General features: G+C 40.0%; 1 protein-coding gene across 21 annotated transcripts in view; it reads right to left on the bottom strand.

The window, feature by feature from the left end:
- Nucleotides 1–2,384: 2,384 nt before the first annotated feature.
- The window catches only part of ALPK1 (alpha kinase 1), a 125,365-nt gene continuing 106,829 nt past the window's right edge, over nucleotides 2,385–20,920 (bottom strand). For 8 of the 21 annotated variants that reach the window (XM_078069085.1, XM_078069089.1, XM_078069092.1 and 5 more), the window contains 4 exons: nucleotides 18,563–18,716; nucleotides 13,584–13,746; nucleotides 12,183–12,369; nucleotides 4,439–5,700 (listed from right to left, as the gene is read on the bottom strand). In XM_078069085.1, the coding sequence (XP_077925211.1) occupies nucleotides 5,195–5,700; nucleotides 12,183–12,369; nucleotides 13,584–13,746; nucleotides 18,563–18,716 (1,010 nt within the window). In that variant the 3' untranslated portion in view covers nucleotides 4,439–5,194. Of the gene's footprint in view, nucleotides 4,349–4,438; nucleotides 5,701–10,432; nucleotides 11,002–12,182; nucleotides 12,370–13,583; nucleotides 13,747–16,470; nucleotides 16,590–18,562; nucleotides 18,717–19,060; nucleotides 19,232–19,782; nucleotides 19,917–20,920 lie in introns of those variants that run through there. The other 13 variants (XM_078069082.1, XM_078069081.1, XM_078069080.1 and 10 more) reach the window with 10 other exon arrangements.

Raw genomic sequence — 20,920 nt, 5'->3', positions numbered from 1 at the left:
AATTCACCTTTATATGTGATCACACTGTCTCCAGACACTTAGGAAGTATCTTTGTTGAGTGTCTGTCTTTGCTCAGCTCAGTGCCGAGGCTGTGCTGCTGGGATGGAGGGACAAGAGGAGACGAGGGGGAGGGGATGAGCTTAGGTCTATTTTGAAGTAGTTGTTGAGTCCAGGTCGTCCTCCTTGGTGCTTGTCTGAAAGTCCTAGGACTCTGATATTTTAAACTGCCTTTGTCTGAGCAGTTTACGCCTTCGAGTCTTTGCACAGGCATGTTTCAAAGGCTCCTGGGCTCCATTGCTCTTTCCCTTTATTTATACCCATTGAAGGTTCTTGCTAAGTTGTCTACGGTGGGGCAATGAGGACAGCCACCCAGATGGATGCCCGGGTGCTGGTGCGGCCTGGCCTGGCTCCTGCTCTAACATGCCCTGCAGGCTGGGGAAGGCTACAGCTGGCCAGAGGCTCCTGTCCCTCATCTACCATCCTTTCTGATGCAGGTGGCTCGGTGACTGCTGTCCCGCCCAAGGGAACGTTGCACATGATCCAGGTGCTCGGCCCAGAGAGAATGTTCCCTATTGAAAGCACATTGGGAACACGGCCCCTCAAAGCCAGTCGCTGTGTGTCCTTCTGTTATTTGGAAAAGACCATGTCAAATGTCTAACAAAAGTGTTTAAACAGTCCTTCTCCTTTCTGGTGATTTGTGTAGGAAAAGAAGGTTAAATCTGGTGTCTGTCCTTGGCAGGGAAAACGTACATGTTTCCGGGGCTGTCATTTCTTCTTACAGAGCCCTTATATAACATATACATAGCTGGTGGTAGATGAGCAATGTCTGAAAATTTAGTTAGAAGTAACAGAACAGGGCATTCTTTGAGTCTAAATCCCTTCAACTAGAAAAATGGTCTGTATTTTAGGAAAGCATTTGGCAACAACAGTTGTTTCCTAAAATTCATCAGAACCTGAAAGAAAACACAGAATTCTTTCTCCTTAATCCATGTCACTTACAGTGTTAAGGTCTAAATGGCAAAACACATATTAAAGTTTAAAATTATTTTAAGTTGTAAAAACTATTTCATGAGAAAGAAATGGATTCTTCGTACACTCATTTTAATTAATGCACTTATTTACTCTAAAATTAAACACTTTGATACTTATTTTTGTCTGCCCCCTTTTGAAAATTACTTTGTAAAAACAAATATAACAGTTACAGATTCAATTATTTAAAAAATACTATTTTCTGTTATATGATAAATATTTGCCTGGGCTTGGTAAATTACAGGCTGTCCATTGTGAGCTCATTTTTGTCTGAGATTCATTTAAAATATTATTACTGTGTAGCTCACACAATGGAATAACAGTGCTAATAACCTGATACTGTAGCTGCGGGATTTGCAACCTACTCTTACGAAGCGAACGCCCCGGGGCCAGCGGCTGCTCATTTATTTCACTATATTTAAATCAATTGAGGAGGCAGTCAGACAATAAATTGTGTGTGTGTGTGTGTCTCTGGTCATAAAAGTGGCATCTCAAACTGTAAAGGCTTCTACAAAGATTTAACAGCTCCCCCTTTCGGGACAGACTCTTCTTTGTACCGTCTTCTGCAGGGAAGGTGTGGAGATGTAAATAACATTGTTTTTCTGTCTTCTTGTTAAATTCTGTTTTACCACTGTACAGTGGGGTCCAACTTTTTCAGCTTCTGTAAAGCTCCCCCTTACTGCTTGAGGGGAATTCTTTTGTCTGAGCAGCGGAACAAGATAACCGACTTAATCTTCCTAGTAACACGTGAGTCGCCATGTATCATTTTAATCTGCAAAACACTAGGGCTGAGTCGTGTCACATGCTGATTTTACTTTTCTATGAGAAAGTGACTCCCTGGTTCAATGATGGATTGCTTGTTCTCTTTAAACAACAGTCAAGATGGTGAATGCCCTGGGGTGATAGACAGAGTGTGCAATGGGAATGGGGGCAAAGCTGATGGCCCGGTTCAAGTTCACCTGACAAAGCTGGAGCAGTCTGCAAGCAGCATTCGAGAAAGGATTATTCACACTGGCATTATCGTTTTGAATGCATTTTTCTCCTTGCGCAGCTGCAAAGCTCCCTCACACTGAAGGTTTATGCACCATAATAAAGAGATTTATTTTTTTTTTTCTCTCACTCTTGCTTCTTACACTTTACACCTAGTTTCTACGGAACGGTCCAGGCAGAGGACGTCTGTATAACCAAACTACACAGAACAAACATCATCCAAAACAATAGCAGTGCCAAAAGACAGTAACAAAAGCCTACTATTTCTGATGTCTGAAGGGAGAAAAATTAAGTCTCTTTAAGTTGAACCCAACTCTTGAAACTTAGCTTTTTATATATTGTCATTTGACTCTACACACAAAAGATTAAAATAAAAATTATTTATTCAATTTAGAAACATGATAATGGAGTTTTTCTAGAAGTTACTTGGAAATCCCAGTGACCATGTTGCTGTGAGAAATAAGCATTAAAGAATAGGAGTGGGGGAAGAAATTAGAAAAGTTTAAACATAGGAAGCAAAATAATTTTCTTTATAAATTAGAAGTAGAACTGATTATATTCTATTTGTCTTTCTTTCCTTCCGACTTTCCATCCTTCTGTCCATCCACTTATCTGCCCATGTCCTACCTTGTTATAGATGGGCTTCCTAAAGTCTGGAGAGCTCAGACATTTTTCTGTAATTAAGACATAATCCTTATTGTCTCTTGCCTTATGTAGCAAGAGGTAGTCAGCTAATAAGCAGTTACTGAGCATTTAAAATGCATAGAATTAGCATTTACTTATTCATTCAATTATTTAAACAAAAATGAACTAAGCACCAACTGTTAAGCAGACAGTAAATAAGCAAGTGCTGGGGGTACAAAGGGCTCCGTTTAGGCTGGTGAAATAGAATGACCTCCAAGCCAGCCTCTAATGATCCCTGATATTCATGCCCCTTTGGTCTCCTCCCACATCATATCACAGTGATCTGTGTGACCCATAGTATATAGAAGTGGTGGTATGTCACTTCTGAGGTTACATTATATAAAAGACATTGTGGCTTCTGTCTGTCTCTCTCTCTCCCTTGGATTTTTCACTCTGATTGAAGCCAGTTGCCATGTTGTGCTACGGACAGGCCCACGTGGTGAGGAACTGAGACCTCTGGCCAGCAGCCAGCAAGGAAGATGCCTCTTGCTAACAGTCACCTGAGAGAGCTTGGAGGCGGACGCTCCAGTCCCAGTCAAGCCTTCAGATGACTGCAGCCCTAGCTGATATTGTGATGGAACCTTAAGGAGACTCTGAGTCAGCACTATCCTGCAAAGCCACTCCCCAGTTTCTGATCTGTGGAAACTTCAAGCTAATAGCCTTTTATAATCCTCTGTATGTAATAATCCTTTGTTATTCAAAGCCTCCAAGTTTTGGGTTAATTTGTCAAGCAGCAACAGAGAAATAATATAATAATAAAAATAAAAATAAAAAAATAAATAAAATAAAAAATAATATAATACATAATTATAATTCAACTATTATTAGATAATATGACACAAGTGTATATTAACTTCCACAATAACTCTGCAGTGCGAACTGTACAATTATTTTGGGACATCAACGGAGGGGTACTTTATTTAGGTTGTGGAGAAAAAGAGAGTGGGAATAAAGGATTTTTTTAGAAAGTGTTGGTTGAGTGACTCTTCAAGGATGAGAAGAGGTAGGGAGTGACTGTCCCTGCAGGCATAAGAAAAGCATGAAAAACGGTCATCAAGGGACAAAGCAGCTTGTAGTGGGATGGGAGGAAGCAGGTTGACTTCAAACTGAAACCATTAGCAGTTCAGTGTTTCTAGAGAGTCATTACAAGACAAGGAGGTGTGATGGGCTGAGGAGAAAGATGGGCCCTATATGTTCACCTGATAATGTGGACTTTCTATTAAAAAAGAGAACCATGTAAATTTCATGTTAAATACATCTTTTGATATAAGTGGTACATGCTTCCTCTAAAAATTTGGAAAATATAGATGACAAAGAAGAACATAAAGTCCACTACCATAAATTCACTAGCTAGGGAAAAGTACAATAACCATTTCCATATATTTTGTGTTATTTTTTCTACTTGCATACACATACATACTGATATTGGGATCAATACTATAAATGCCTTTCTTTTTTTTTTTTTTTTTACTTAAAAGTTGTATACGGGCTCCTGGGTGGCTCAGTGGGTTGGTCATCTGCCTTCAGCTCCGGTCGTGATCCTGGGACCCTGGGATGGAGCCCTGCTTCGGGCTCCCTGCTCAGCGGGGAGCCTGCTTCTCCCTCTGCCTTTACCGGCTGCTCCCCCTGCTTGTGCTTGCTCTCTCTGGCAAATAAATAAATAAAATCTTAAAAAATTTATAATAATTAAATATTTTTGAATACATACAATTTCAATGGATGAATAACAGTTGTGGACGAATTATAATATATAATACTATTCCCCTACTCTTGAAATTTTAAATTATTTCATATTTTTACTATCACGAGTAAAGTTATGATAGACGCACTTGTATTTGTTCACATTTCTGATTATTTCCTCATTAGAGATTCACAGAATTAGTGGGTCCAAGAATGGACACCATATATTGTTAAATTCCTTTCCATAAAGACTACTGTAATGCACATTCCTATAATCAGTTATAACAGAATTTCTTCCAACCTTTCCAGCATTGAGTATTACCTTTTAACATATTCACAATTTGATGAGTGAAAATAGCATTTCCTTTTTGCGAATCCTCTGTTCACACCCTTTCTCTATTTTTTTACCCCTTATTTGTGTTTCATGGTAGGAATTAAAGCAAGTTAATGACATGGTAAGATTTGTATTTAAGAGAGATCACCAGTGTCTCAGAGGAGGATGTGGGGCAGCACTGGAGTGAGAGATCGGGCAGACCTCAATTAATGTTCTGGTCATGGGAACAGAGAAAGAACTGAATTCAAGAACTAGAAGGATGCAGTATAGAATATCCACACAGTACTACCTACTATACCTATTCGTGCTCACAATATTGCACTAGTTAGTACTCTGCCATCTCACCTGTTACCCCATGGATACACGATCCATGCTTTGGTCTAATACCATCCCGTCCATTTGTGTGCTGGATTCCATCCCTCCTGCCTCCTCAAGGGCACTGCACCCACAATTCTCCATTCTCTTTCCCCTGTATCATCATTTCCTCATTCTCTTCTGTAACTCTCTCATTGGTATGCTGTGACTTCTCCCATCTATATAAAAAATATCCTGTATCTCTCTTGATTCTACTTCCCCCAATATCCACCACACCATGTCTTTGTTCTCTACTGAAGCAAAACTCACACAGTATTCCATATGCTCTTCCTCCATTTCTTTTCCTCCTTTCTCCCTTAAATCTTCTGTGTGGATGCACCCTAAGGTAACTCCCAATGAATCACACGCTTGTAATTCCCTCCCCTTGATTGTAGGTAGAAGTTGTGAGTTGCTTCTATCCAACAGACTCTTTATTAAGTTATGTTGCATAAAACTCATTCTTTGCTTCCTGGGAAGAAGGGAGATGCTCTTCCACTGGTCTGGAAGGAGTTCAGCTGATGAGATGGCCTGTGAGAGGGTCACTTGGCAGGAAGCTACAGTGGCCTCCAGGAGCTGAGATGGGCCTCCAGGTAACAGCTTGCAAAAAAGTGGGGATGTCAGTCCTACAACTATAAGGAGATGAGTTTTGAAACAACCTGGTAAACTTGGAAGTTCATTCTTCCCTTGTCAAGCCACCAGACAAGAATATAGTCTGGCCAACCCCCTGATCGCAGGCTTGGAAGACTTTGAACAGAAGACCAGTTAAGCTGTGCCCAGACTTCTGATCCATGAACTGTGAGATAATAAATGTGTGTTGTTTTAAGCTGCTAAGTTTGTGGTAATTAGTTATGTAGCAATAAAAAATGAATGCATCATTCCATTTGGCCCTTCACCCCCAATACTCCACTATATGTGCTCACATCAAGGTTACTACTAAACAATTTAATTCATAGTACTCTTCTTATCTATAAGCAGTATTTGACACATTTGATCATGCCCTTCTTGATTCATTTTCTTCACTTGACTAAGAGGATTCCCTCTCCCTCATTCTCTTTTTCTCCCTCTAGAACCCCCACTAGATGTTGGTAGACCCCTCCTTCCTCCAAATCTCATATTCTTTCTTTTGTATTTTGCATCCCTTTATCTTTCTGCTGCATTTTGGTTAATTTCTTCACATTTACCTTGCATTTCAGTAATTCTTTCTTCAATGATGTCTGGTTTGCTGTTTAACCTTTCTATTACATTTTAAATATCAATGACTGTATTTTTCATTTTCTATAAAGCCAATCTGGCTCATTTTAAATGCTTCTGGCCTTTTTTGTATTTATACAAACCTTAAAAATATTAAAAAAAAACCCTAACACTGGATTTTTATTGTTGCTTTTATACAAAATATAAATGAATAACAACATTAAATAAAAGTAAATGTGTAGTATGGGGATTAACATAACAATAAAAAAATTAAAAAAAAAAAAGTAAATGTGTAACAACATTAAAGGGAATGATAACCAACGCTTTCTGGCTAGTGATTGCTTCTTGGGTAGAAGAGGAGGTGAAGATTAGGGAAGGGTCCTTTGGAGTCTTCAACATTAGTATTACATTTAATTTCTTAAGCCAGACGGGTATACTGGTGTTGGTGTAAATAAATAATTTTTTTAAAAGATTTTATTTATTTGACAGAGAGACACAGCGAGAGAGGGAACACAAGCATGGGAAGTGGGAGAGGGAGAAGCAGGCTTCCCGCCGAGCAGGGAGCCCGATGCGGGGCTTGATCCCAGGACCCTGGGATCATGACCTGAGCTGAAGGCAGACGCTTAACGACTGAGCCACCCAGGAGCCCCAATAAATAACAATTTAAAGAGATTTTTAAAATGTAATTTTCTGTGAATTCCCCTCAGTAGTACTATTTCTCTTCTTTATGATACAGAGATATTCATTGTTTCATAACCTTCCCTCCTCTCAAAGCCTTGATGTTGCTAGCCTCATCTCATTCAACGGAGAGCCTAGACTTCTTACTTCACAAAGAAAAGGATGCTCCGACACATGGTTTTCATCAACTTTCTCCTTTATCGCCTCCAATTTCCAATTTCTTCATTCATTGTTGTTACCTCTTTTTCCTTTGTGTTGGTAGAGGCACCCATATTTCTTTGTAAATGTAAACATCCTGACCTTTATTTCTGATTTCATCTTCTACCACAAGGGTTAACAAATCTTTCCTGTAAAGCCCCAGATAGTGAATATCTTTGACTTTGTAGGACACAGTCTCTGACATAACTGCTCAACTCTGTCACTGTAACACAAAATCAGCCACGGATAATATGTAACTGAATGAGCGTGGCTGTGTTCCAATAAAACTTGGAATGGTGGTGGCAGGATTTGACCCAGGGGCCATGGTTTGCTGATCTCTATTCTACAACATCCAAAGGGCCACTCTGTCAATCAGTGGCTTGTTTTTGCTGTCACCATCTCTCCTCATTATCCTCAGGCCCTCACCCAATACATATTCTATTTCTTCTTGGTTTTTCTGTGGGACTTTACATTGTTGACCACTCCTTCTTACATTCTTTCCTCATTAGCTTATTTGATACAAATCATAGTTTTCATCATCTCTATCTACCCATTCTTTGGATAATCCTTGGTATTTCTTCCTTTCTATGACCTTCTAATTTAAAAAATTGTGTACATTTAAAAATATATACAAAAGGAGAAAGACTAATATAATGAATCCCCATGTACGCTTATCCCTGCTTCAACATTATCAAGAAAGAAGCAAGCTTTTCTCACTTCCACCTTCACTTTTTTTTTGGCTTTAGTATTGTTTTAAGATACTACTTCACTAATTTTATCTAACACTCAGTAAACACTAAAAATCCCTAATTGTCCCCAAAGTATTTTATCATTAATTTATTATCCCATTTTTGGTGATACAATTGATTGAGGTGTAAGTAGCATCAGTCTGATTCCTCCCTTATAAGGTTCCTCATCAATTTTCTCCTGATAGTATTAGCAGTTATCAATGATTTTTGACCAGATCCATTATTTCATTAAGGGATATAGGGTGATTTCCTAATTCTATCATTCCTTCTATGTGTATTAGCTGGAATTCTTCTATAATGTTTTAGAGGGGGGAAGCCTCTTTGTATTTCTCCTTTACTCACATACACTAGCACCACATTCATAATACTTCTGAAACCGGGTGTGAGGGGTTTCTCCCCACACCAACTAATTCTCTGACACCAGCTGGATGTCCTATCTTTCAATTCATGTTTAAGACACTCTACCTGGAATTAGCATCAGATCCCACAGGCTAAGGGCTCAGTCTCATAAGACTCCCCCACCTCAGACGCTAATTGCAGTCCCAGGTGTTCCCTGTACTTCTTACTGAATGGCTGCACATTGGGGTTCTCATGACCCCCTCCTTAGGTTTGATACTATGCTAAAATGGCTCATGGAACTCAGGGAAATAGTTATTCACTGGTTTATTGTAAGAGGATACAATGAAAGAAAGAGACGAACCTCAGCTGGGAGAGATGCATAAGGCAGGTTATGGGGGAGCAGCTCCGACATGGAGCTTCCTGCCCTCCCGGGACCTCCGGGTCGTTCAGCACCCTGGTAGCTCTCCGAAACTGGTAATTCGGGGATTTTTACGGGGGCTCCATTATGTAGACATGATTAATCATTAACTCAATTGCTGGTCCCTCTCCCCTTCTAGGAGGGTGTGAGGTGAGGCTGAAAGTTCCAAACTTCTAATCATGGCTTTGTCTTTCTGGTGACCAGTCCTTATCCAGAAGCTATCTAGGAGCTCATCAAGAGCTGCCTCATTAAAACAAAAGATTCTCTTATCACTCAGGAGGTTTCAAGGGATTTAGGAGCTCTCTGTCAGGACTGGAGTCAGAGACCAAATATTAGAACAAAAGATGCTCTTATCACTTAGGGAATTATAAGGTTTTTAGGAGTTCTGTGCCAGAAATTAGGTCAGACACCAATATATGTATTTTTAAGTTTTTTCCACAAATGTTGAATAGGGTTTGGATAGTGAGCAAATTTGTCTTGTTCCTTTTCTCAAATGGAAAAAGTTAAGTGCCTCACTGTTAATTATGATATTGCTGTTTTTTTAAATAAAGTTTTAAAAAATCCCTTTATCAGATTTAGAAAGCGTTCCTTTATGCTTAGTTTGCACAGAGCTTTTTTACCATGAATTGATTTTCATTTTGTTAAATGACCTTTTTTTGTGTCTTTGGAGATGATATGATTTTCCCTCTTTGTTAATAGGATGAAGTTTTTTCCATTTTCATAAGAAACTTGTGTTGGTTTGGGTTGTTCAGGAAGCAGATGCTGGAAAGGGATTAGACATACAAGATATTAATTGGGAGAAATGACTCTAAAGGCTAAGCGGTGGGAACAGGGATATGCAGGCGTGGGGCCGGTGGAAGGAGAGGGCAAAGGACGGCTGGGCAGCAGGAGTGTCAGACGGCAACGTAGTGTTAAGAAGGTTTTTATCAGGCCACTGGGAAGACGTTGTGTACAGTCACCTGTTGAAGTATTCTGAGCCTGGTTTCCAGGCCTCGCTGAGCCACTGGCTGAGAGCATGCTGGGGAGCATGACTTCATTGTGATCCAGAGGGGCCGAAGCCGGAGTGTCAGTCAACCACACCCCCCACAGCGGGAGATCTACATGGTTCTCACTTGCCCCAACTGCAGTTGTGGACAGACTTGTGCAGTAACCCCAAACTGAGAAAGCTCTATCAAGTATGCAGAATCTACCTCATGTTTGTAGGGCTGAGTCACACTACCGGATAAGCTATTAAGACTTGCTGAAGTAATATTTAAGAATGAGGGAAATTTAGACTGACTAATGGAGGAGGGAAAGGGTGGAAACCAGTTGCATCCTCAAAGACTAACCTCAGTAAGGGAATATCTCACCAATATCCCTTCTCTAAGTTTCTTTTAACAAGATCATCGATGAGCTGCTCCCCACACCTGTGTGAAGAAGCAGATCTGTGTGGTGCGAGGAGTGGACTGTCGTGCCTGTTAAAATGCACCATTCTTCTCTCATACCTTTCACAAATGTAAATGTACTAGAAACATACTTTAAAAATAAAGAAACCCATGGTAGGGAGGATCTACATATGACATATAAACTAGAAGCCGTAAAATAAAAGATTAATGAATTCAACTGTATAAAGTAAATTCTGCATGGAAAAAAAAAGGTTTCATACAAAGTCAAATGTCAGAAGACAAACAGGAAAAAACGGGAACTCATATCACAATGTCCTAAATTCTTTAATACATACAGAGAACTCCTAAGTCAATAAGAAAAACACCCATAGTGTCAGCATTGATAGAGAGTGACAAAAAGCTCTAAAATCTCAATGGCTTGAGCCACAAAAGTTTATTTCTCATCTGTTTTGTGTCCACAATGGGTCCATGGGGGCCTTTTCCAGGTTGGCCTCTCTGCAGGACTTATGCTGATAAGCAGCTATCTCCTGACATATTCTTGCCAACTGTGGCAGAGGGAAGTAGCTCTGCAGCATCTTGCACTGGCAATTAAATATGGGCCTGAAATTGATACTCAACAATTCATCTCACAAATTATTGGCTAGAACTAGTCCCATGGCCCTGCCTAAGCCCGAAGGAACCGGGCTATGCCATACTGTGTCTGCCTGGAAGGAGAGCAGGACCCCACACAGGTAAGCAGCGCTAAACCTATTCCATTACCACGCCAGAGAGTCTATGAATTATTTGGTTTCTCAACTGAAGGTCTTGTCAGAGAAAGACGATGGCATATTTCATTACATTCCACGTGCTGGTGATTAAAAAAGTAAAAAATTCCTTTCTTTCCAAAATTGGTAGTGACATCATTCTGACCAACAGAGTGAATCTGGGGATCTGTCAGATAGATGAGCCCTTTTCCATTACCAGTCACCCAACCTAAATGAGAAATAAACATGTCTGAGAATTATATCCTCTATAAATGTCAGTAGTGTATTTCAGAAAAAGAAAACGTATATACTTAAAGAGATATTTTTAAAACTCGGTTACACTGAAGTTTATGTTTAATAAGTTTCTGTTAAGGGATTTGGTATTGCATATTCCAATTATTGGTTTAAGAAGGGAAACTGAACATTGGGTAATTAACTTTGTCAAATATGACATACCTAGGCTGCCAATTCTGAAGGAATTAGAGAGCAATAAAATGCACTTAGTTTAATTACTAAGATCACAATATATTGAATATTTCTTTCACGATTCATAAGTCACTTTAGTGCTTAACCCATTAATTCATCTGTTCATTTAACAAATATTTATTGAGCATACGCAGTATACAAGACACCATTTTGAGTACTTGGGATTTAGCAATGAACAAGTGAGTAAAAAATCACTATACTCATTGAGCTCATATTCTGGTGAAGTGGGACAGATTAATAAGCAATATAAGTAAGTAAGAATATATAATATGATAAAGAGTGATGATAAATGCTATGGAAGGGGATAGAGAAAATCTTGGGGGATGGTCTTAGAATCGTTACTAAAAATAGTTATAATAAACCTCATTTATCATTTAAATGAAGTGAAGAGTATTGGCTAATAATTCTGGTAAATAAAATATTAGATGAACTGAAATAAAATTAAAATATAAATGCAGAAAATTTTTAAAAGGTCAGATTTGAGTACACACAACTTTCCATTCCTTAATGACCCCATTATGAAACCTAATATCACACTTGTAATAAAGGTAAAGGGCTGAAGAAAAGAAAGAGTGGAAAGACTTTCACATATTAAAGCATGCAATATTAAAAAACCTACATCATTCAAATACACTTAAGTGAAATTAAAAAAAGCCATTGTGGATTTGCTCTAGAATTAAGCCCAACAGAATGTGAGCCAGATCTTCTCACTCATTATGTGACATTGTAGACCCCTGTAGAAGCTTTAGACATTTTTTTCAGACATCATTTGCTATATAAAGTAAAATCAATTATTTTAATTACAAATAGTAGTCTAGGCACTGAAAAATCTATTAAATAATGACTAGAAGAGCTAGTTACAAGACCTCACATTTACATATGAATAACACTAAAAATAAAAAAATAAGTCCCAGTTTCACATACCTTGTAAATCGACTACAACATCTCTATGATTAGAAAACTCGTAGGAAAAATGGCCATAAGCCAAGCCATATTCTGTGGCTTTGTATTCTGTTTTAACCACTTTTGCATTATTTGATAACTTTACAAATTCTCCCAGTATGTAAGGCTCCACACTGATACATCCCTTTATTGTCTTGCCTTCCAAAATCTGAAAAATAGAAACGGGAGACCATAATGGCGAGGAAGGCCTCAGGCTTTGGGGTCGGGTAGACCTCACTTTGAACCTAGGCTTTGCCACTTAGGAGCTCTGTTACTTCTGGAGGTTTTGGTCTGCTCATTTGTAAAGCAGATATTATAATAATAGCTACCTTATAGCATTGTTAAAGAAATTAAATGAGAAAAATGCATGTAAAGCGCTTAACATTTTATGTGGCATATAATAGAACTTAAAATTATTATTATTCTTTTATTAAAATGCTCACATAAAAATGAGGCCATGAAGTGACCTACCCTAGGGAGCTAGCTCATCAGGACATGTAGATAAATCATGCCCTGGAATGCTGGGCTGGAATATCAGTTCAAGCATTTGTGTGTATACTCTATTTTGCCGAGTTGTTTCAAAGGCTAGAGTTAATGTGTTAAATGCCTGGCATAGTGTTTGACATAAAGAAAGTGAAAAATGGATGATAGCTATTATTGGTAGTAATAAAATATGTGTCAAAAAATGTCTTTGGCCAAAGTAAAAAAAAAAAAAAAAGTCCTTTAGGTATGAATGAGCTAAGGATCCAACATATTTGGGAAGGCAGGATATTCTTAATCCAAATTAGAGAAAAGTCAGTGGAGATGGATGGTTGCCTTTATATATTTAAAGAGATATCTTATTGAAAACAGATTGGTCTCAATGACCCCAGAAGGTGGAGCTGCAATTCATAGGTAGAAATCAGAGGAAGACAGATCTAAGAACTTCCTAACAACTAGAATTATTTGAAAGTGAAAAGGGAATAATTATTTTTCCTTCCTAAACGTGTTTAAGCTATGACTTGGTAATTACTTGGTTGCCAGGGGCGGGGACTAACAGATGTAAAACAGGGAATTCATGCATTGGGTTGAGGGGATAATTTGTACTACATATCATCTTTGGGGTCCTTCTTCTCTCTTTGAAAGTACAGACAGTACCCAAAGAAAGGATATTAAAAATGCCAACTTGACCACGTGCGACCAGATACCAGAATTAACAGGGTGACTTGGAAGATCCAAATTATATATTCAGGATCTAAAAGGTCATAGTTCTTACATATCTCTCTAAGTAGATGAAGGAGATGAAATAGTCTGGTAACTGAGTTTACTGGATTTTACCCAAAACGTAACCTAGTATATACTTACAGGCTTGTTTAAGCAAACCCTTGCTCTCTTTAATCTTACCAGTACTACTGTGGATGGGATATAGAAGATCTGTGTTGGAACCTTTTGTTCATAAAGTCTCTTGTTAAACTCTGTCACGTAGTGCTGTGCGGTCATTTGACGTTCCACATCAGTGAAGTGGTGCCGGAGGCCCTTCTGCTCCTTATATTCTTTCCCAACATATCTACGACCAGAGGAAAAAACACACAAAAGAAGCGCAAAAGTGATCTTATCACAGAGGAAGAGAGCGGAGACCAAAGGAGATACGCACAAATGCTTGAAAGATGTTATTCTTTCTCTACCTTGGACAGTCAGTATTAATGATCCTGACTTATCTCATGACTCAGATAATTTTGTAAGAGCCTCCTGAACAAGAGAACATAATTCATGTTGGCTGACTGTGATGGCTAATGTTATGTGCCATCTTGACTTGGCCATAGGGTTCCCCAATATTTGATCAACCATAATTCTGGGGGTTTTTGTGAGGTTGTTTTGGGATGAATTTCACACTTAAATCAATAGACTGAGTAAAGCAGATTGCTCTCTCTCATGTGGATGGGCCGAATCTAATCAGTTGAAGGACAAAGAATAGAACAAAAAAGACTGATCTTCTCCCAAGTTAAAGAGAATTCCTCCTGCCAAACTGCCTTTGAGCTGGGACACTGGTCTTGTCCTGCCTTTGGACTTGAAGTGAAACATCAGCTCTTCCTGGGTCTGGAGCCTGCTGGCCTTTGGCCTGGAACCACACCATTAGCTCTCCTGGGTCTCCAGCTAGCCAACTGCAGATCTTCAGATTTTCTGGCCTCTATTATCATGCAAGCCAATTCCTGACAATAACTCTCTGTCTATATGTATATACATCTTCTTGGTTCTGTTTTTCTGAAGAACACTGTCTGATACACTGACTCAGGATGATGCTGATTATAGAGAAAGTGTCCAGTTAATGTAGCAGTTTGCCAGACTTCCTTGGTGAGCCAAGGGAGCCAGGATGGACACTGGAAAGTGCAGGCTCTGCAACTAGATCTTTCACTACCTTCACTGGGGCCTTAAACAGGTCAGTTAATCAATCTGAAGCCTTCTTCTACCCCTTCCTTATGTGATTACTTCATCTGTACAAATACTTGTTTCCATCATCACCTATTATGTGCATAGCCCTGTGCTAGTCCTGAGTGTTTTGAAGAAAGTGTGAAATATGATTTGTATATTTCAAGGCCTTACACATAGTTGGAGACAGAAGATATGAGGCAGTAAGTGGTTAAGTGTTGAAAGGAGCAAAACAGTAACTATCACACTTTACTACAGTTTATATTTGCTATAAGTTGGTGTGAATTTATGAGTAATTTGCATGTGTCCAGAGTGACCTCCAAAAATCAAAGAGAACTGTCAGAGTTATAGACCTCAACTAGAGAAAACACTCTCTAGAAATTACTGAGTCCAACAGGATAATGAAATGCAAGTTGGCTGCAGTTTTGGCCATTCAGACTCCCGGGGATCCGAAAGGAAATCTGCGGGGCGCCTGGGTGGCTCAGTGGGTTAGGCATCCAGCTCTTGGCTTTGGCTCAGGTCACGATCTCAGGGTTGTGAGATTGAGCCCGGTGATGGACTCTGCACTCAATGCAGAATCTGCTTGAGATTCTCTCTCTCCCTCTTCCTCTGCTCCTTTCCCTGCTCACACTCTCTCTCTCAAAAATAAATAAATAAAATCTTACCAAAAAAAAAAAAAGAAATCTGACAGTGGAGGCTGCCGAGGAGGGACCTCTATGGCATGAGAAAACAGCCAGCAGAGGAGTGGCTGTCATCATCGGGTGTTCCAGCATTTCTGCCATGGACAGACCTCTGGGCCTGCAGTAGCTCTGAATCAGTTCAGAACTTGGAGCAAACCCTGGGGCTGGAGCATTTCCCAAACGTTCTGTCAGAGGACCTTCAGCCCTAGGTTCAGGATCATCAGTCTGGGAACAGAGGCCCATTCTTTCTGGCATCTTATGCCATTTTGTTGGGATCATTTTTCGTCAGGATTTGTTAGCAGTAAACTCTTTTTTCTTTGACAGCTTTTAAGATTATTTCTTTATCTTTGGTGTTCTAAAGTTTTACCACTATGTAGCAAGAAGTGGATTTATGAGTGCCTGCCTTCTTTCCTTCCTTCCTCCTTCCTTCATTTCTAGTTTCTTTCCTTCTTCCTTTTGTTTTTTTTTTTTTTTTAAGACTTCATTTATTTATTTGAGAGAGAGAGAATGAGAGACAGAGAGCATGAGAGGGAGGACGGTCAGAGGGAGAAGCAGACTCCCCACCGAGCAGGGAGCCCGATGCGGGACTCGATCCTGGGACTCTAGGATCATGACCCAAGCCGAAGGCAGATGCTTAACCAACTGAGCCACCCAGGCACCCCCTTCTTCCTTTTCTATCCTACTTAGGATTCACTATGATTCCTGTATTTGAAGATTAATGTGTTTTGGCAATTCTGGGAAATTATCAGATATTATCTATTTAAATAGTAATTCTTTTCTATTTGATCTGTTATCTTTTTCTGATCAGATATATGTTGGATCCTCTCACTCCATCTTCCATATTTCTTTTTTTTTTTTTTTTTAAGATTTTATTTATTTATTTGACAGAGAGAGACACAGTGAGAGAGGGAACACAAGCAGGGGGAGTGGGAGAAAGAGAAGCAGGCTTCCCGCGGAGCAGGGAGCCCGATGTGGGGCTCGATCCCAGGACCCTGGGATCATGACCTGAGCCGAAGGCAGACGCTTAACGACTGAGCCACCCAGGCGCCCCATCTTCCATATTTCTTATTCTCTCTTTTATTTCCCATCTCAGATCCTCCTATGATGCATCTTGCTGTATTAGTTTCTTAGGGTTACTATAACTAAGTGCCACAAATTGAGTGACTTAAACAACAGAAACTGACTCTCTCACAGTTCTGGAGCTTAGAAGTCCAAGATCAAGATATCAGCAGGGACATGTTCAATCTGAAGCCATAGGGAAGGATGTTTTTCAGTCCTCTCTCCTGGCTTCTGGTGGTTCCTGCTTTGTGGAAACACAACTACAATTTTACATGCATTCTCCTTGTGCATGTCTATCTCCAAATTTCTTTTTTATAAGAATACCAGTCATAGTGGATGAGGTGCCCACCTTATTCCAGTATGACCTCATCTTAACTAATTATATCTGCAATGCCTCTGTTTCAATAAGATCACAGTCTGAGTACTGTGGGTTAGGACTTCAACATATGAATTTGAGGCTGGAGGCAGAGAGCTGTTAAAAAACTCACTAAACCCAGAACACATGGCTTCATCACTTGGATGTGTGATGAGGGGCAAGTTTCTTAACATCTCTACGCCTCATTTCCCTCATCTGTAAAATAAGGATAATAATATCTGTCTCATAAATTTTTGTGATGATTAATTAAATTAGTACATAAATTACTTAAAAGAAGGCTTGGCACATATATACTTGGTAAATATATTTACATGTTTCTATTGTTATTATTATTATTATCATCATCGTCAACAACCTTTTCAAGAAATATACTTCCACTGCTTAAGAATTACCCAATTTCTCACTCTCTCTCATTTCCTGTCTTCCTATTTATTTCTTACATTATGTGGATTTGGATAAAAAACAGGGTCCACCTTAAAATTCTTGGCTTATAGGTCTTTTTTAAATACACAGATGATGTAAAATTAGGTCTCAAACCCAATGGGGATCACCTGTGGTCACTAATTTTTTCAGGTGAGTTTTTGCTTGAAGTTGTCATCCAGAACTAAGGCCAAACAGGTGTTTACCTCAGTGAGGTGGTTTTTTGTTTTTTTTAAAGATTTATTTATTTATTTGAGAGAGAGAAAGAGCGGGGGGGGGGGGCGGGCAGCGGGAGAGGGAGAATCTCAAGCAGACTTCCTGATGAACAGGGAGACTGACGCGGGGCTCTATCTCACGACCCTGAGATCATGACCTGAGCCAAAATCAAGAAACTGAGCCACCCAGGAGGCTGGGGGTGGGTGGTCTCTACCCACTGGATGGTCTCTAAATAGTCCCTTACATGTGTAACTTTGGTCACTAGCTGCCACCTTATGCCACCCCACTCAAAACCTAACAGGGAGTGTCTTAAGGGCTTAGTATACTCTTATATCCCTGGATATGCTTCATCCCTAGCCTCAAAGGATTTTCCTACCTTTTTTTGCAGACTCATTTATTTACATATAAGTGTGGTTTTCATAGTTGAATTAGACTTCTTGCCAGCATTTATAGTGGGAGTGTTTGAGGCTCTCTGTCCTGCCATAGAGTCAGAAACTCCATTTTTCTTATCTTTACAATGGGGATAACAATGTCTCTCTGAGAGGTTTTTTTTTTTTAAAGATTATTTATTTATTTATTTGACAGAGAGAGACACAGCGAGAGAGGGAACATGTGGTGGGGGGGGGAGTGGGAGAGGCAGAAGCAGGCTTCCCGCAAAGCAGGAAGCCCGATGCGGGGCTCGATCCCAGGACCCCGGGATCATGACCTGAGCCGAAGGCAGACGCTTAATGACTGAGCCACCCAGGCGCCCCTTCCTGAGAGGTTTGACATCATGTCCATCTATGTAAAATGGCTGACATAATGTCGGTCAGTCTGTGGTAACTACTGTTAGTTAATTAATGAGGAGGAGGAAGGAGTAGGAATCTGAAAATATACATTGTGGCTAGCTTTTCCAGCTCTTTCAAAATCTCATAAATGATTAATTAACAGAAAGGCATAATTAGTCCATTTAACACTAGTGGTAAGGTTGTTTTAAAGAAATACCTCCCCAGGGGCGCCTGGGTGGCTCAGTCGTTAAGCGTCTGCCTTCGGCTCAGGTCATGATCCCAGCGTCCTGGGATCGAGCCCCGCATCGGGCTCCCTGCTCCGCGGGAAGCCTGTTTCTCCCTCTCCCTCTCCCCCTGCTTGTGATCCTGCTCTCACTGTGTCTCTCTGTCAAATAAATAAAATCTTTAAAAAAAAAAAAAAAAAAAAAAAAGAAATACCTCCCCAGAGTTTCTTCTTGATGAAGATGATGAACCCAAAAAGCATTTCTTTGTCTGCCTTTCTTCTTCACATTCAGGTAGTCCCCCAAATATACAACAGTTTCTTGGGCTGTCCATAATTCTGATTTTTTAGAGTATTTTAATAAAAGAGCATCTGCAGAAAAAGAGAAGATAAAAATGGACGTTATTTTCAAAGGGATGTTACAATTTATGAATAAAGTTGAAGTGACACAGATCCTAATCCAGCTTGTCTGAAATCTTCAGCTTCTTTAGACATTTTCTCAAATTTCAGCCTCTTCTATGACTACTACTACAAAATTAGTGAAGTACAATAAAGTAAAGCTTTGCAAATGTAATGAAGATTCACAAAATCTTTTGCTTGTGATGGTCAAGGATTAAGATAAGGCCAGAGAGTTTCTGTATGAAAACGGTAGAAAATAAAGGCTTTTTAAACATCAAAACACCAGAAACCATCTTGGAAGAGTGATATATGCTTACATCTTGGGGCACCTCAGTGGCTCAGTTGGTTAAGGGTCTGCCTTCAGCTCAGGTCATGATCTCAGGGTCCCGGGATTGAGTCCTGCATTGGGCTCCCTGTTCAGCGGGAAGCCTGCTTCTCCCTCTCCCACTCCCCCTGCTTGTATTCCCTCTCTCGCTGTCTCTCTCTCTCTGTCAAATAAATTAATAAATAAATATTAAAAAAAATAAGATAAACAGCAAAACCCCAGAGACCATCTTGGAAGAGTGATATATGCTTGCATCTTCTAATTATCTGGGGGGTCTAGATAATGGAGCCTACTACTGGTGTCAGACCATATAGATAGAAATAAACGAAATAACTCTACCTCAGAGACTCCTGGCAACTTCAGAAATCATAGTTACCTATTAAAGTGCACCTTAATTTTCTCTTGTTTTGTTTAAGTTGGGAAAGTCCAGGAATTACTTGACAAAATACAGCTACCGTACAAAGATTCTACTCAATAGAAAAAGGAAAAGATAAGAAGGAAAAGCAAAAACTGTCTCCACCTTAAGGAAATGCAGAATAGGGCTAGTAAGAAAGCACTTCTTTGAGGGGAAAGACATGAACTCTGAGAAGAAATGCAACATTTTGGGATCCAAGTTAAAATGAAGTGAACATGGACCTTCCTGCATCTAGGTTGTGATAATGGGTGAAAGTATAGGAGACTCAGGAGAGAAAATACTTCAAGTAAGAAACTCACGGGTCTGGGACCGGGGCGGGAGATGACTGGAGGCTGGGAAAGACAGTGGCCAGGGTTGGGGCATTCAATCAGAGAAGCTGGGGATGGCAACAGAAGGTGAGCTGCTTGCCCACATTCATACGAAGGGCAATGAACTGAGGGAAGAAAGATGGAGGAAATGTACAACTTGCTTTGTTTCCTCAATTTTGGGCTTTCTCTGTTTTTCTTATCTGTACACTGGGGATAATAATGTTCCCCTAATGGGTTTGAGATTATGTACATGTGGCTTTTCACCACAAATTGGCACACACGTATAACAATAAAGCAGTTACCTAACTCTAAGAAATGTGATTCTGAACCTACAGAATCTCTAAAAAGGGAATAGTGAATAGGAAAACCCTATTATAGAATGTTTTGCTTCTTTTTGTGACAACCTGATCTGTATCTTAGTCTGACTTCAAGGCAGCAGGCAAAAAACTGGAATACTTTGAAGCGGAAGTTACTGACACTGGCTTTATAAAAATGCACTGAAGAGTTGGGGCGCCTGGGTGGCTCAGTTGTTAAGCGTCTGCCTTCGGCTCAGGTCATGATCCCGGGGTCCTGGGATGGAGCCCCGCATCGGGCTCCCTGCTCCGCGGGCAGCCTGCTTCTCCCTCTCCCACTCCCCCTGCTTGTGTTCCCTCTCTCGCTGTCTCTCTCTGTCAAATAAATAAATAAAATCTTTAAAAAAAAAAAAAATGCACTGAAGAGCTCTTAAAAAATACTGATGCTTGGATCCAAACCCCAGAACCATTAGATTGGAATCTCAGGGGTGAGGCACTGGAAATTTTAAAAAGCACCTCCCCCTCCAGGGATTCTTATATGGTGCCAAGATTGAGAACTACTACTACTTTATTTATTTATAGATTTATAGATTTATTTATTTACTTGAGAGAGCATGCATGAGTAGAGGGAGGGGCAGAGGGAGAGGGAGAGACAAAGTCCTCCAGCAGACTTCCCGCTGAGTGCAGAGCTTGATGCTGTGCTCCACAGGATGCTGGATCCTAGGACCCTGAGATCACGGGCTGAAATCAGGAGTTGGACACTTAACCAACTGAGCCACCCAGGTGCCCTGAGAACTACTACTTTAGTATCCAGTGCTTAACAAACCACAAAGCTT

The sequence above is a fragment of the Halichoerus grypus genome, chromosome 3 (assembly GCF_964656455.1).
Source record: "Halichoerus grypus chromosome 3, mHalGry1.hap1.1, whole genome shotgun sequence".
Lineage (NCBI taxonomy): Eukaryota > Metazoa > Chordata > Mammalia > Carnivora > Phocidae > Halichoerus > Halichoerus grypus.
Note: the sequence above shows the minus strand (reverse complement) of the source record. Positions and strands in the feature narration are given on the sequence as shown.